We start from the raw sequence: 16,959 nt of genomic DNA on the forward strand, positions 1-16,959 counted from the left end.
CTGGAGACTTGAGTCAGTACCTGACTCCGACAAATTAGATTTATCAGTTTCTCCAGTCAAGGTTATCTGGTTTTCTGGAATCTTAAATTTGACACTCACTGACTGGTCATAAATAACTTTTTTTTTTTTTTTAGGCAAAGTTTTCTCTTTTCAAAATGAGAAAAATGGTGCTTGGAACTTTTGCAGATCTACAGCTGGGACTTCTTGATGATAAGCTAAATTATGCCATCCATCCTTTATTAGTCTGACTTCTCAGGATTATGAGTGTTTTACTCCACAGTTCTTATTCCTGTTCTGAATGATCTCTGAAGATTTCTCTGCATTCACCACCCTGATCGATTTCTTTTTTTTTCCTTTCTTTTTGTTCTCTGTTGAATCGTGTCTGACAGCTGAGTTGTGGCAATGCTTTAGGATGTTCATATCAGTGCTGAGCATTTAAAAATCTTTCCAACACTCTAAGATACAGAAGCAGCAGACTTAGAAGTCATGTAAAAACTTTTAAGATCACTGTGTGGAAGAGGACCCAATTCAAGTTTATTCATAAGAGATATGGCTCTGCGTTCTGCTTTTATCCATCACCAGGGGCTGTTTAAAACTTGTGCTCTTTTTATGCAGGCATTTGTGCAAGGTAACCTGTGACCTAACATGTGTAGCCACCCCAAGTTCTAATGGATAGCAGGTGGTGATTCAGAGCTTCCTTATGACTTATTCATAAATCCCAGTAGTCACTTGTGCCAACATATTAAATGCATTACCAAAGGGGGCTCTTTCTGATTTTGAAGCAGGCAGATGTTGTTAACCTCATTTGGGCTGTTGCCTTATCTCATATACAGAGGAAATGCGCGTATCTTTTATGCGGACTGAGCTGCAGTTTGGTGCTGAGGAAATCCAGACTCCTACAGGTCCATATGGTTGTGGATAGCATACAAAAAAGCTGGATAATTGAAGAATATGGGAAATTACTGGTCTGTTCGAACATGTAGTGTGTGTTTACATCCTATGAACACTTACATATAAACGTATTTTTCCCTCTGCTATATATTGGCTACTTAGAGGCATAAATCTACTTCTGAAGATCAGTATGTTCTGTCTTAAATATCTTTATTTGCAATTCTGCCATGTACTTAATTACATTGGCCTAACCTCCTTCAGTTTTCTCAGTTACCACCTAAACCTAAAGAATCCCTTTTCCACCTTTCGGCATGTGCAGAGTTACTTATGTGTATATAGCACTCTCACTAATAAGTGTGATTGGAACTGTGGCTCAAAAGCACTAAGAGCCTTCCAACAAGTTTCTGAAGATGAGCTTTGCCTTTAAGAGCCAATGCCTACAAACCTGTGTCAGATGTAACGTGCTCAGGAATGGCTGTTTCAGTGGTTGAAGTGTGTTTTGTGGTGTAGTTTTGTCCAGAAGAAGCCAGTTCATGTTGCAGGATTGCTCTGCAACCAAGGTGTTTGTGGTGAGAGAGGAGGATAAGATTTACCTCATAAGTGTACTCTTGGTTTGAATTTGAATGCTGATGTAGATGAATGAGTTGCGTGAATTGAACTGCTATTCCTGAACTCAGCTCACTGGTTTCCACTCATTCCAACTCTGAACATATAGAATTTTATTTACAGAATTTTGAGTTTTTTATTTACGCTTGTTTTATTTTAAAAAGCAAATAAGCACGGTGACTTGACTAAATACAATTCTAATGTGGGATTTTATTATGTGAAGCTGTGTACATTCTGCCATGAATTCTTTTTTGTGTCACTAGTACGTGATCAAAACAAAAATACAATATTTGCATCTCCTTTCTAACAACTAGGAACTCCTGAAGCTTTTTACCAAAATATCTAAGACAAGAACTAGGTCCATTGTTACTCAAATTTCTAGGTCTCTTCAGTTTTCCAGATGATGTTGGGTATGTATTTAAATTCAAGAACTACTAGTAAATACTTCCATAAGGCTCACTCACCAACTGAAAGCTTTTTAAAGCAGCCTTGTCAGTTTAAATTTCCTAAAAGTATCGTATGTAAAATGATATACATGTGCTGTATAATCTTATCCTCAGTAAACGGATTTGCAGCCTAAGAATTTCTGTGAATTGGAACACTTGGATCCTCAGGCTGATTCAAGAAAAAGCATTTTAAAATGTAAAGGGATTAAAAACTTGTATTCCCAGTGACTTTGTAAGCAAAGACTTAACTTATTTTCCAACTAAATGCAAAAGCTGACATTAGGCAGGCAATTCCCACAATCCAGGCTGAAGAAGCTCTCTCGGTCCTGTGTATAGAGATAATTTTTAGACTTGGTGCTTAGAAGCAGCTGTTTTATTAAGCTACTTATATGGGGGTAGAAAACAATACAAGAACGCATCAGGGTGCCCACCAGCAGCTCACCCAGCCTGCGACTGGCCTCCTTGACCTTGATGGAGGAGCGAGAGAGAGGGGGATCTGCTGCTTTTGGGGTTGGAAGGTGTAGGGAGGTGAAGCCAAGTGACCTCTGTTCGAGGTGGTGCTTTCGTTGGCCTCTGCTGCTGGGGGAGTTGTGTGCGGGCTGGGCCCTGTCCGGCTCCTGGGCCGGGGAAATGGGATGAAGGTGTAGGTGTTGTGAGCAGTGGACAATGTTGAGAAAATGCACAGACTGAAAGGAAACTTTACACAAGTATGTGTTTTTTGTTGTTTTGTTTTTAGACAAAACCAAACCCGTGAACAATCATTTATTTACTCAATATACTTTATTGGCCTTAATCTGTGTAGTCACTGAAAGTTCCTGAACTACCACGTTTTGATGAACACTTCTTTTATTTAATTTCTTCCCTTGAAACGTTACTTATTAAAGTAGCTGTATTTTTAAAGCCCAAGTGTTAAACTTAAAACTTAATGTTAAAACTTAAACTGTTTCTTAAAGCAATGAATTAAACATCAGCTTCTTAATTGTATATTTTGAAATGCCTTAAAATATGTAGTCTTGGAGTGATTTTCCTCTCCTTGGAATTTTCTGTGGCTTAATTTATTTGTTTTTGTATTAACTAAGAACACACATCCATAGAACTCAAAACTGCAATACAATAAAACACAATAAAAGCTTGTTTTGAGGATGAGTCGACAAGCCCTCTGGCTCTCTCTAGGCAGATAACACTTCAGCTTCCTTACTGAAGAGCCAGGTTGAGTTTGCTTTAGCAGTAACAGGTTCCAGTTTCATCTCGTTGGCCTCGGAGAGTTGTGGTCAGGGGTGGCTGAAGCTCAGCTGAATGATTTAAGAGCACCTTCTGGTGAGTAATCAGAGTGAAAAAAGTGCTCATGGTGACTGAGGTGCTTGTTTAGAAATGTGTGCAGGAAAAAGATATGATGTACTTTGTACAGGACAATTTATTTAATGTTTTCTTTTTGGCCTTCCTGTTCAAGAACAGCTCCATCTCTTTTGCTATTTTTACTCGTTGCTGGACAGACACTAGATGATAAGATCTAACCAGAGTACCGATACCAAGAACCTTGTGTCAGAAATCAAGGTTCAGCTGTGCTGTGAGGGGATGAAGTGTTTAATCTTGTAGCAGCATTGAATGGTGTTTCGTCTGTAGCTTCGCTTCCACTTGCTTTGATTACCAAAGCAACATTTTGGTAAGAAATTGGTTTGGAAACTGAGTCATACAGTGAAAGAAGACTATGCTGTGTTTGGGATTGCAAACATTTTGCAAAATTTAAGGTCAGCTGAAAGTTTAAGGAAAGATAAATTTTCTGTGCTGTGACTTGTTGTTATTAATGTACTAAGTTTGTGTGAATTTATCATTGGAATGATTTTCTTTAAAAGAGAAATTATTTTTGGATTGATAAACACGGAATGAATTTTGCATCTGTATTAGCTGATCAATTGCAACTTCTGAGTCTTGAGTTACTTGAGATGCCAGCATAAACTGCAAATTTTAGCCCCCAGGCTGAGAGGCAAATAAAAGCATTCTTCTTATTTTTCATTGGGAGAGGTTTCTTTTGACCTGGATTCTAGATCATTTTTGAAATGAAATTGTTTTTGCTAGCTTGCCATATCTGCTCACTTAATTCTGCATGTAGCTAAAATTTCTGGGAAAAAAAAAATAAAAACAACATTTAAAAAATAATTTTACTCACCTCCTATTAAAAAATAAAAAAATGAATTGTTAGAATCCAACTGTGGGTGATGTACAGGTTGCTGTGTACGTCAGCACAAGCCTGAGGAATGGGGGACTGGAAAGTTACTCAAGAAACATCCAGGGGAGCAGGTGAAGGTCGCATAGGCAGGAAAGTTGAGTCTATTTAAACGTGATTGGTTTCAGTTGTCTGCCTTGCTACACTAAAAATCTTTCTTCAGCTAAGAACTTCCCTTCCAGATAGCAGTCTCTTTACACAAACCAGTGCATTTCTGTCTGAATTTGCTGTATGTTGCAGTTGGATTTGAAGCAGTTGTTGCTGTTTGATGCATCTTTCAAATGCCTCTTGTTGAAATTCCATCAATGCCAGGAACCTGCTCTGTGCTTTACTTTTAGAGATGACTTGTGTGTGCGGTGACCAGGGCAGTTTAGATTTGTTCTGATGCGCTGCAAGAAACCACTAAATGACAGCTGAAATAGTTAAATGCTGACGGGCTTCGCTGAGGGCATCTTTGTAGGTTGGTGCATTACATATTTTAAGTATCTCCTTTGAATGAGTCTGTCTCATTCTAGAGGGGACAGGGCATAGCTTCCTAAGAGCTGGGGGAGCCCCTCCATCAGTGTGAGCTGTGGTGGGTTTGCTGCTGGCCCCTCTCCTTTGGTGTGGGATGCATGGAATCAGAAATGGGGCAGAGTCAACCCATGTCTCTCATTCTCCCTAACTTCAGCTGCACTGAAGCAATTCTCTGCTCTAGGGCATTTCACTACCTGAACCGTCACTTCTCTAAGCCTTAGAGTCAATGCTTTTTATTTATTTTTTTTTTCTGACCCTATTTCAGAGTGATTGCTTGCCTTCTTGTTCCTTTTCCTCTGCTTGTTCTCAGCAGCCTAATTTACTGGCTTTGGACTTCAGCGTATGGCTTTGTTGATTCCTGATGTTTTTTAGGCACTGTGCTGCACAGCAGAAGTACCTCTCTGTGGACAGGCATAGTTTGTATTTATCTTGTCACCATGAATGGTGGGCACTTGTTTGTAATCTCTTCAGCTTTGTGCCAGAACTGTGTGAGAAAAGATCAGCAGCATCTCTGAGAGCTTCTCGTAGCAAAGTGAGATCATCAGCATGAGAGAGGGGAGGGGGTGCAGCCTGTTACCCCAGGCATAATGGAAGAACTGCCACTCGTGTGCAAGAGGCTTCCCATCACCTCTCACCGGTAAGACAAGGCAGACTGGCTGTGTGCTGTGCCTTCTCTGTGTCTTTTCCATTTCATAAGGATGACGTGAACAGGCTCAGCAGAGCTCTGGTCCCACAGGGGAGGTGTCCTGCCTCATATTGAAAGGCAAGTGGGTCATTCCAGGCAGCGTTCTCCTACCCAGGTTCTGCTTTTGTGGGAGGCTGGGCAGCCACAGCTGTGTTAATGCATGACAAATCCCCTTACGTCCTCTTGCCTAGCTCCAGGTATGTCTTCTGAGCTGTACTGATCACTGTCTTCCTGAGCTAGGGCACAAAGGGTTTGGAAATCCCAGCAGGATCTCTAATGTTGTTGTTCAGTGAATTGGCAATTTCCTTTTCAAGACAGGATTTGAAGGGACTTGATTTTTCTGTTGTAGGTTATGTGCTTGGCAGAAAGAAATTCTAGAAGAGTATTTTCTGATTCAGTGATCCTGTGGTGAATACACCTATGGAGTGTTATACTGAAGAACTTCAGAGATATTTTTTTTTGTCATTGTGCTAATATAGTACCTCATTTAAGCCCTAAACCTGGATCAGACTCTGTGTAGGACAACATGTATGGACCCAGTAGTTTCTTTTTTCCCCCCATTAGAACAACAGGGACACACAGACATGGATCAGGTTGCAGGATGGATCCTGTTCGTTTCCCTGGGTGTGTTGCTTGCTGTAAGATTTGGAAAACATAGAGGCTACCTGTCAGAGATTCCTGATAGTTTTGTGGTGCATACCAGCAGTTTTCCACTTTTTTTTTTTTTTTTTTTTTTTTTTGCTTTATTTAAGGGGAAGGAAAAAAAAAAAGGTAATGAGGGAAGAAAAAAATTATCTTAATGAGTATGGGCTGTTTTTTCTGAAAGAGGGTGTTGGCTCTTAATGGTTCAAGATCTGGGTATCAGCTGTGTGGGAATTTGGGAACCAATCAGGTAGAATGTGGCAAAAATATGATAGCAACAAAAAAGCTGTCTTAGCAGCTGCACTGCCTGAGGTTTTGTTCAGGAACTGGGAGCCTCTTGTGAAGAACAATGTGTGCTGGTGGGAAGTGGAAGAGGGGAGGCATGGCTGGTGTTTGTGTAAAAAGAAAAAGTTGGAAACCAACTTTATTCAGGTGGGCTTGGTGATGCTATTTGTCTTTTTCCTTCTAGATTATTATTCCTTACACTCTCAGAGAGGGGGAAATCAAAGTTTAATTGTGAAATGCTCCCAAAGCAGTGTGCAGTAATGCAGCTAGCGGGAGCTGGGGCTTGCAGCCTCGTGGAGGTATTCTCCTGCCAGGTGCACCCCGTCCTTGACAAATACACGGTGGGATGGGTTGGTGTTAATTGGCCTAAATGATTGAAAGGAGAAGGCAGCTGCTTCCTGTTGAGAACAGGTGTTTATTAAAAACTTATCTTACAGAGAAAATGAGAAATTGGGGAGTAGGTGATGTGCTGGATTTAGAGCATTTGGTTGGTACCTCAGGAAGCTTAAGTTAAAACCCTGAACTAGGTCACAAAGGAAAATGGGATTGAGAGTGATGTACAGTAGAAAACTGGAGCAGCGCCTTTTCTTTTTGCCAAGTATGTCAATATGCATTGTCTGCGTGCTTTGTTTTGTGTCGCACAGCTTTGGGTGTTTTATGAAGTTTAATAATAGAGAAAGTTGGGTATTTCTTATGACACTTGTGTATGGCTCAGTTTATGCGTGTGTGTATATATATATTTATGAAGTACATACAAATATATAGGAATATGTTTGTGGACTTCTGTGCCTTGTATGGTAAATAAAAATAATAAGTACCTTTATCCTTTCTTATTTCTAACATTGTCTACAGGTTTTAACTTAATAACAGTCTTCCTTTAATGTGGACACCACTTAGGACTGAAATCTATTCTTGGTAGGAGTGATGAAGTTAAAGACGTTGTCAAAAATTATTTCTGTTATTTTGTTAATGTGCTCAACTTTGTCATTTTTAGAAACAGAAGTCTGCTTTGTAGGAAATAAAAGAGAGAGAGCTCTACCACTTAAAGAAACGTAAACTGTAACATTGACATTTTTAAAGTATTAGGGTTAATGTAAAATAAGATTACCCAGAAGTAACATACTACAAACTGGAATATTCAATAGCTACTCAGGTACATGCCTTTACAAAATGAAATGATGAAAATATCGCTGCAGTTGGATAAAAGTAAGCAATAAGACCACTTTGGTCTGGCAAAATGTTTGGTTTGTTTGTTTTTCCACTGATAATTCATTTCTTTATAGCAAAATGTTACCAAGATAACAATGCCTATCTGGACTGGACATTGTAAAACATTAGAGCAATTAGGAGTTCATCTTGCTTTCTGCAGGTTCTTTCTTAGTACTTGCTTAGAATAGTAGCTGTCTGGGTACACATGAGAAAACTTTGGGGGCTGCTGTTAATATTGCACAATTTCAAATACTTCAAACCTTCCTTTTTTTTTCCCCTCTGAGAAAATATGTTAAAATGATGTGAAGCCAAGGAAGTCTGTGAAATGGGTAAATGGTCTTCCTCTTACTCAAGCAGGATTTTTTTTTTTTATAGCTTTTTGACTTCTTGGACTCTAGCATTCACTATAATTAAATTAATCTGCAATACAGAGAAATAGGTGATGTTTTATATCAAATGCCAGTTTGATGTTCTATCAGTTCTTAATTTTCAGCATAGTGGCAGGTGTATTTTTATAGGCAGAGTTTTGGATGACATCTGTGAACTAGTCTGGGCATTGCTGTTAGACGTTGTCTGTCTCATGAGATTTTGTCCAACTATGATACTAAAATAGATGCAGAATATGTGTATTATTCAAGACAGGAGAGATGAAGCTACATTTCTTGAAGTTTTTCCAGGTCAGTGGAGGATATTGTGCTATTTTCAGTATATTTTAAAAGTCATTTAAAAGGATTCGATTTCAGAATTGGGATGAAGAGGACCAGGGCCACCTGGAAAATATTGGCAAGATTCAAGCTGTTAATTGGTGTAGCACTGCTGTAAAAGCATGCGGTTCACTGTTCAACTCTGTAGTTTGACTCAACTGCATTCAATTTCACAGTCTTTCCATTAATGTGTTAGATATAAATCCATCTGCCGAAAACAGTATTCAGTAGTTTGGATTTTTTTTAGCAGGTCGTGGTTAGGTTTTCATTCCCTAGATATAAAATAAAAATCTTTCTGATTTATGGTTAAACCTCCAGAAAATGGCCAACCATATTTCAATAAAATACCTGTATTTGGCTACCTGTGTTCTGCAGTTAGGCTGTAATCTCTAAGAATCTTCTTGTTCATCTTGTGGATACAGAATCAGGTCCTTTGAAGTCTTACTAAAATAAGAAAAGTATCGATAGATATCTATATGCTCATCAGGGCATATAACAGCAGAACAACAAAAGATAGAGGTGGTGAGGAGTTTTCCTGAAGATAATCCAGGTAATTTGTTAGAAATCTGTGTGGGATTTTCTTCTCATTGCAGAATGTGAATTTCATTATTTAAAAAAAAAAAAAAAAAAAGCTAACAATCCACTGAAGGGCAATAATGCATTTAACAAGAGATTTCTGAGCTCTGGTCTATTTTTCCTTACTGTCTCTCCCAGCAGTCAGCTTCCTCCTAAACTGTTTATCATGCTGGCTGCACTCTGCTACTCTCCCTCATACTATATTAGTGTCTTGGCAGACCAGATTCTGTTAGGCTTTGCTGTCCTTCTTAATTTATTTTTCAGGTTTGAGCCCTCTCAAGAAATTGCTGCTATTCTTGGAGAACTTCCATTGCTCAAATCTGGGTTCATGTATGTAGTTATAAAAATAAACAAATACTTGGTAGCAGTGGAGAAAATGATGTTTCTTTGCGTAAATACACAGCAATCAGCATTTGGTTTGTCTATTAGATAGCTGTGGCTTATTCTTATGCATTTTAGAGAATATATCTGTTTATGTTGAAGACAGAAGTCTCATTCTTACTTTCTCAATATCTGTACAGTGAAACTAAGCTCTCAGGATTTTTTTTTTTTTTTAATCTGCTCCAATTGTAAATCAGGTTGTTACATGAAAATAGTACGATCACTTGTGCAGTCAGAGCGATGCTGTGCCAGTTTTTCACCTCATCTCTTGGCCTCTGTTCGTCCACAACTCTGGAATTTGTTTTGTCAGAGCGACTTGAAGTAAAACACTTTGGTGTATGTCGTCACTGGAAGCTATCAGGGAAATTGCTCTGCATGCATAAAAAGTAGAAAGCTTTTTCTGTACGTGTGTCAGTGTTCCTCCTTGGACTTCAATATTAGGGTTTTCTTCTACCTCACAGTTCTGTGTGCTTGCTCCTCTGATTCACAACACTGGCATTTGGGGGCTGCTCAGTTTTAACCCCCATGTGAGGTGGCTGAGAGGCTGGCTGTGCTGTGGGCACCTTCCCTGTGCAGGGCCTCGACTTCTCATCTTGTTGGCAATGACTTTGTGCCCCTGCTTCCGAAGTCACTATGAATGAGAATTCAAAACCTGTGACTAAGCTGAGTAATTGAAAAATAGCTGTTATGGCAAATGGAGGCATTTCTAAGAACTTCACAGTAAATGTATGCAAATAGGTTTTCATATTTTCTTCTGGAGTTCATTGATTTTTTTTTTTTATTATTATTATTTTTTTTCAAGTAGGGTTTCTCATGGCTTATGGCAGTGTGTCGTGTGGCCAGAAGTGACAAACTTTCAAGTGAATGCTTATACAAGAGAGTCAAAAATAGATTTTTCCCATTGAGAAAATGATTATGGATAAAAATTTCCATGCAACAAGGTCCTGATTGTGCAAGCTGCATCGATCCTGTATAATAGCATCTGAAAAAAATAGCACCGACTGAATTGGAATCAAATTTCTGCACCTCTGTAGGCATAATTAACTTCAGAAAGATGAGCTAGAGCTTCCTCTGGAGGAAGGCAAGCAGTCACTGGGAATAGCAGGCTGCATACACACTGGCATGCAGCAAGGCAGTTCTTGGGCTATTTACACCGAGGCCAAGCAGCAGCAGTAAGTGCAGGAAAGAAACAATTCTCTGATTGCTGTGCTGGCCAGGATATGGCTGGAGTATGGCTGATATTTTGTGATGCTTGTTATATTGGAGAAGCTCTGGAGGAGGGAAGTCTTGGAAATGTGATGTGAGGAATGCTGGAATAACTTGTCTGAGTCAGGGAAGAGAAGCCTGGGTAGGTGTTCGTAAAAGGTGAGCAGAAAGGAAGGGATTAGCTCACTTTCTTCTGAGCAGGGCATGAAGTAGTCTGTTTAAGTAGAATCGAGAGAAAAATAAGTTGGACGTTTAGAGAAACTTTCTAACAATAAGGATAAGTCAGTACTAAAATAGATCGCCTAAGAAGATTGCAGACTCCTGTCACTGGAATTATTAAGAACAGATTAGACAAATAAGTGGCAAGAAAGGTTTCAGTGTGCTTGGTCCTGCCCTGGGATAGGGAGTGTTAAAACTCAATGTCAATGCAAGGGTTTGGGGAGAAAAAGTCATGGACCAACTAAGGGAGGAGAAGAAAACTCGCAAGTGCCCTCACATGGTATTTCCATAGTCATTTTAATTTACATTTAATGTTCCTAAATTGTCTTCATTTTCCCCACTTCATGTGTCTTCCAGATCTTCACAGGACTGTGCCCATTTCTAGCCCCTTTATAGATCCCTTGTAAGGGCTTATTGTCACACCACTGTGATGCCCTATTGTAAATGAGCTGCCAAGGTCTATGTGCCATGGATATTTCTCAGAGGAGGGAAGAGATTCACTTTATTTATTTACATGTTTACGTGAGTGAAAATACATTACCTGAGTAAGATGCCTGGTACACTTGTAATTTGAGAGCAATGTCTCCTGTTAATGCAGTTGTCTTTCAGCAGTTCTTGGAATCACTACAAAAATGGAATATGGAATAGCAGCCATTTTCAGCCACAGTAAATGAGGAAGGAAAACACCTGCTGAAGTTAAACCTTAATGTTCTGTACCACTCAAAGATGATGTATCACTGCAATCTTTAATAAAAGAAAAAAATAAATTGTCCTTGAAATACCGAATATTCTGTATGGGGGAAAAAAGGCTGATGTGTCATTTTCATTTTGTGTTTCTTAAATTGTTTTGGAGCTTGGTTTTCTTTGAAATAAATTAGAAGGGTTAGAAGGGGGAACTGAAAACTTGAATTAAGTAGTAGGGATGTTTTACAAAAAAGAACTGTTACTTTTGTCAATGAGTGAAGTTGAACCTACTTAAGAACATGTTTTTAATTAGTCAGTATGTGACAAGTTGTGAATGTTCTTACTGCTTCTAAATATACATTTCTCTATTAATGCAGAGCAGTGTGTAACAAGTAGAGGAGTGTGACTGGCATACACAAATGTTATCTTAATCTATTAAATATTTAGTCTTCTTGATTAGTCACTGAAGGAAAAATAGAGCTCCGGTATATTCAATGTCTTCAGTTTTAACATCCATTATGAAAAAAATTAGCTGACAGCAAGGTTCTACAGGAAACGTAAAAATGCAGGAAAATCAAATGCAAGTTCTTAGGATCTTTGTCAGGTACTAATCAATACTTTTGCCTGGAAAATAATTTTTTTGTTGTTGTTGTTGTTTTTGTTTTTTTAATTTGGATACTTTACAAATTTCAAGGGGAGGGGGGGGGGTTGGGAGGAGGGAGGAATCCTTTTATTTCCGTAAGTGTGAGTGGCTCCTGCAGGCACCTGGGGCTGTCTCCTATGTAGCAGTGGTTTGCGTGCCTTAGCTGCTAAGGGTTCAGTTCAGGCTTTTGAAAGTTATACGTGTGTCCCTTGCGATGCCTCCATTTATTGTCCACAGAGTAGTTGCTGCTTCCTGTCATGGGTGAGAAACGGCCTCTTGGTCTGTTTATTTCCTTCTGGTAACATAGTGAGTGCTGATTCTGGCTTGTCCTATAAGGTGGTTCAAAACTTTCCTTCTTTCTTAATTAAATGTTGATGTCTTGAAGTCTCTTTTTTTCTATTTTTTCCTTCAGCTTGCAACCTGAAAATGCTGCCCCTGTGTTTGTGGAGCATTTGCTCTTATAACTTTGAAGCACAGTTACTGTTTTTCAGTTTTAAATAACAACAGTTTTCATAAAAAAGATGGAGAAAAGAAATGGAGCAGAGTTTTCTGGCAATAAAGAGAATAGTCCTTGGCTGATATCCTGATACCTATACTGAGCTGAATCTGTATGCCTGGTATAACAAAGTCTGTATGCTGTCCCTGATATTTGGGTATATCTGAAGTAGGAGTTACAAAGTAATCCAGCACTCCATGAAAGTATTAACGGAAATATGACTCTAATATAGAGATAAGTGAACCTCTCCATAACTCCTCCTTTTATTTAACAGTGAGTATTTGTAATATTATGAATACGCCTTATGGCTTCTCCCCCAGTAAGCCTGTGTTACAGCCCGGACCTCTGTCCGTCCACCTACCAGCAGCTTTGTAGGTCTCCATGTGCCTGGCACTTTGAAACGCAGTGTCTTGGGGCAGGGCTGTGTGGGAAGATGTATTGTCACTAAATTGGGCTGCTGCAGGCCCGTAAGTGGATCTCTAATATTGCCCCGTTTGATGACTTCTTATTGCTTTTTGTTTCTTCTTTCTCTCTGTTCCTCTGCTGACAGAAAATACCTGATGACTTCTCAGGTTTAAATCAGCGCTCCTTTCTGGAAAAGATGACAATATCATTCTTCTGCAATAAGATTACAGGAGATGACATGATTGCATTTTTCACACATCTATAAATATTACAGTCAAAAAGGACCATTTTAATAATCTATTCTGACATCTTATGTATTGCGGGCTGTAGATTTCATCTCCTTCTTCCCCTTCATCTCATTCTCCTTCATTTTACTCTAATAATTTCTGAATGAAGTAGAACATACTTTTCTTTTTCCTTGTCTTGAACTGCATTGGTCGTGATTTAAGATCACTGCAGTGGTAAATATAAATGTTACCCATATGAATTGTAATGCAATTATATTCACCATTGCATTGCAGCAGTGCTAATGTTCCAGGGGAATACAGATTTCCATTTGCATTGCTTTTGAGTGCCCTGTGTTGACTTCAGCCTCTAGCCCTTGAGTTGCTGGTGTGCTTCTGTGTGCTGGATGAAACAACCTGTGTTGCCACGTGTCTTCTCTGTGGGTTGCTGCTGTTGAGCTTGGTGAGCAAGTAATCCGGGTTTATGAATGCTGGCCTGCCATGTGAAATGACAGTCTGCGGCATCAGCTGCTCTCCTGGGAGTGCTGTTTGGAAAGCAGAAGCCTAAGTAGGATAAACATTTTTCTGGCTGTCCCCTTCTTTTGAAGGCCTCTTAGAAATGAGCAGGTGCATGCAGGCATTGCTCTGGGTTTTCCACTTCTGTGGTGCTCTCGTAGCCCTCCCCTTGCCAGTGACCGGATACCTCTCCTATGTAGCATAGGCAGTTATGGCCACGAGCACCTGGCTACATGGGATATTGCCCTCCATTTGGTAAAAAGTTGTGTGAAGGTAATGCTGCTTACCCATTTACTGCTTACAGGATTTGGGAGTTGGTAATGCTTGGAATGAAAAATGATACAGAGAAGTTGTTGGTATATCTCAGCAAACTTAAAGAAAGGGCAAGATAGAGGAGAATTACTTTATTGGAAATAGAACAGCCCCTTTAGCTCACTGCTTTCCCAGGCCATTACTACAAAACAATGTCATGCTCTTATTTATTCTTTATTTTTAGCGCAGTGCAATAGCTGCTTCAAAGGTTATCTACTCCTCTGAAAAACTATTTATCAAAAAGTATCAGCCCAGGTGAAAAGGGAAATAGTTTGAGCTTTGCTAGTGCCAAAGGACTGATCTAATAAAAACAATTCTTTGTCACCTCCGTTGCATTATAGAGCTACCAGTAGCCAACAGTCATGCCTGTGAAAGCATACTCTTTTATACTACTTTACTGCAGTAAAGCAAATGTTTTGTTTTACTCTGGAAGGAGAGACCATCTGTATCTAAACCATATGACAGCACTAAAATTATTTTGATTGGCATTTTATGCAGTCCTGCCTTTTTTGCCACAAAAATGCATGCACACACTCGAGCATAGGATCTCATCCTGTAATTAGGTTCTACTAAGGGCTAAGCATCGATAACAGTAGCTTGATTTTAAAATCTGTTATGTGTGACTTAGTATCAACCTATGACTTGTTGTCTGTGTTCTCCATTGTCCAGGTTACCAGCCCTGCCCCCTCACGCGTTGCTTTGCTTATCCCCTGCCCAGCATTTGTACAGCACTTGCCAGGAACCATTGCTTTTTGGGAGCATTGAACGGCAGCACTCAGGCCAGCTCAGTGCATTAGGTTTTACTTGGGGAAACTTTCTCTTGTCTGGAGAACTGAAGCATATCTATTTTTATCCAGTCTGTTCATGTTGCTAGCTGTTTGTCTGCTTCTTTTTGTTCAGAAACATAAAATATCTTACTGATACTGCTTTTATTCCTTGAAAATGTTTCAAAGCACGCTTATTTGGACAGCTCCCCTTAGTACAGGGCTTTATCCCATTTCATCAAAAGAAAGTGTGATGGGAAAAAAGATTTTCATTGAAATCACCAGCGGCTAGAACAGAGTGGCTCACAGTTGTGCCTATCCAAAGGAGCTGGGTCTTCCAGGGCAGGTGAAGGAGCTCGTTCAAAAACCTAGGAGTTCACATGTACCCTGTCCTGTAAATTTCTCTTTCTTGCTCCCTTGTTTTTATTTCTTTCTATGTATTTAGGGATTTGTGATTGGAATGATAGACCTGTGTTGTTAATTATGCATTTAGAGTTTGATATGAATGAGTTCAAATGTAAATAAGTAATTTTCTCTAGGTATGAAAGGGAATATTTTTGAACTTTATGTATAGAGCTTCAAAGATAGTAAGATAGCAGATACTGAATTCCTTTTCAGCTGGACTCCTGGTAAGAAAAATTGGCTGTCACTTGGCCAGTTTTATTAACGTTGCCTCTAAGCAACTTAAGTCCTGTCATTTTGTAAAGAAATAAATCAGTTTATTTGCTGTTATTCAGTGATGCTTCTTCTTCATCATTATCCTTCCACACTGCAGTGAAAGAAATGAGTGTATCTGAGTATTTGTTTGCATCATTGGTCATTGTTGTAAGTTTGTAAAGAGCAGGGTGGTCAGTTTTCCTGATGATGGAAGGTCACCAGAGGTGTGCTATGGCCTGAACTACAGAAGATAATTATGAAGGATGCAGATAATAGGGCAAATAATGAAGCTATAGTGTGCCAAAAATGCAAAGCTATTTCAGAAGGCTTTTATGGTAATAGATTATTGAATTTCATCTGCTATTTTAGCAATCTGTTTAGATTAATGTGAGGTAATGTATGTGAAAAGGGTGTATGTAGGGAGGGGGATCAAAGTTCTGCACACGTAGCAGTGAACCTTGAACTCTGTTATCACTCAGAACAGCTAGTTGTGTCTAAAAATGTCAGCACAGTAGTTGTTGAAAGAGCAAATAAAATGTTAGGGTTGGAGTAGAGACGAAGCGGAAATCATTATTTTGCCACTGTACAAATTTATGGTTCCCTTGCATCTTGAGCACAATATGCTGATCTTTGTGTTGATCCTCAGGATATAGGAGAGTAGAAAGATTTATTAGATAAAGGCAGCAGGGATGACCAAAGTTAGTTACCCCATACAAGAAGCAGCAAACTGAACAAGGATTTCTCAGGACAGTGGAGAGAAGGGAGAGAGGCAATGCAATTTGCTGTTTTGGGTGAGACAGCATGTGAACAGAGTACTGTGGTTCACCATCTCTCTGAACACCAGACTAAGGACATCAAATGAAATTGGCAGAAGGTATGCTCAGGTAAAAACAGTTGAGATTGCACAAGAATTAATTCCACATATTAGATGAAGTTCTACGTTCCAGATATTTTCAGGAGTTTACATGGGCATGTTCCTAGGAGAAGCATTAACCCCAAACCAGTATGAAGGCACGGCATCTGTCTGAGAATGACCCTGTGCTGTAAGGCATTGCAGGTGGTACGATGCTCTGGGCAGTCCTTGGAGGTATTGAACCCAGGTATTGAAACTCTTGCACATCTGCTGTAGACTGCTGTTGGAGGCAGGATGCTGGGCTACGTTGATGTTTTGGGCTGACATTGCGTGGCTGCTCATACTGTGCAAAAAAGCAAATAGATGCAAAGTACTCCTTTGAAAAAGTAATCAAACGAATCATCAGAAAAATACCTTCATGTTTGCATGGATCCATTTCAACTGTAGGATTACTTAAATTAAATGTAATATCTGCATTACTGGTCAAGAAAAAAGATGTCCTGTGATTGATGATTAGGGGAAGAAAGTGATAGAGAATAATTAGCATTCTACTTTCTATAAGCAAAAATAAAAAATAGTGACAAATATAAAAATAGACTTAACTGTGGGCAGAGGAGTTTTCTTTCCATCCAGAAAGAATCTGTTAGCATCTTGATGATATCTGTTTTGTTTGCTTAAGAAATGTTTCTGCTATATTACAGCATTGTTTTTTTTTTTCTCTTGTAGGTTAACAGAACCTTCTGGATATTTAACAGATGGACCAATAAATTATAAATATAAAACTAAATGTACATGGTTAATTGAAGGATAGTAAG

General features: G+C 39.2%; 1 protein-coding gene across 17 annotated transcripts in view; it reads left to right on the top strand.

Moving 5' to 3' along the window:
• Positions 1–16,959, top strand: part of ATRNL1 (attractin like 1) — a 487,687-nt gene that overhangs the window by 24,906 nt on the left and 445,822 nt on the right. For 16 of the 17 annotated variants that reach the window (XM_068688793.1, XM_068688795.1, XM_068688794.1 and 13 more), the window contains exon 2: positions 16,871–16,954. In XM_068688793.1, the coding sequence (XP_068544894.1) occupies positions 16,871–16,954 (84 nt within the window). Of the gene's footprint in view, positions 1–6,757; positions 6,894–16,870; positions 16,955–16,959 lie in introns of those variants that run through there. The other variant, XM_068688803.1, reaches the window with a different exon arrangement.

This window comes from Anas acuta, chromosome 7 (genome assembly GCF_963932015.1).
Source record: "Anas acuta chromosome 7, bAnaAcu1.1, whole genome shotgun sequence".
NCBI classification, from domain to species: domain Eukaryota; kingdom Metazoa; phylum Chordata; class Aves; order Anseriformes; family Anatidae; genus Anas; species Anas acuta.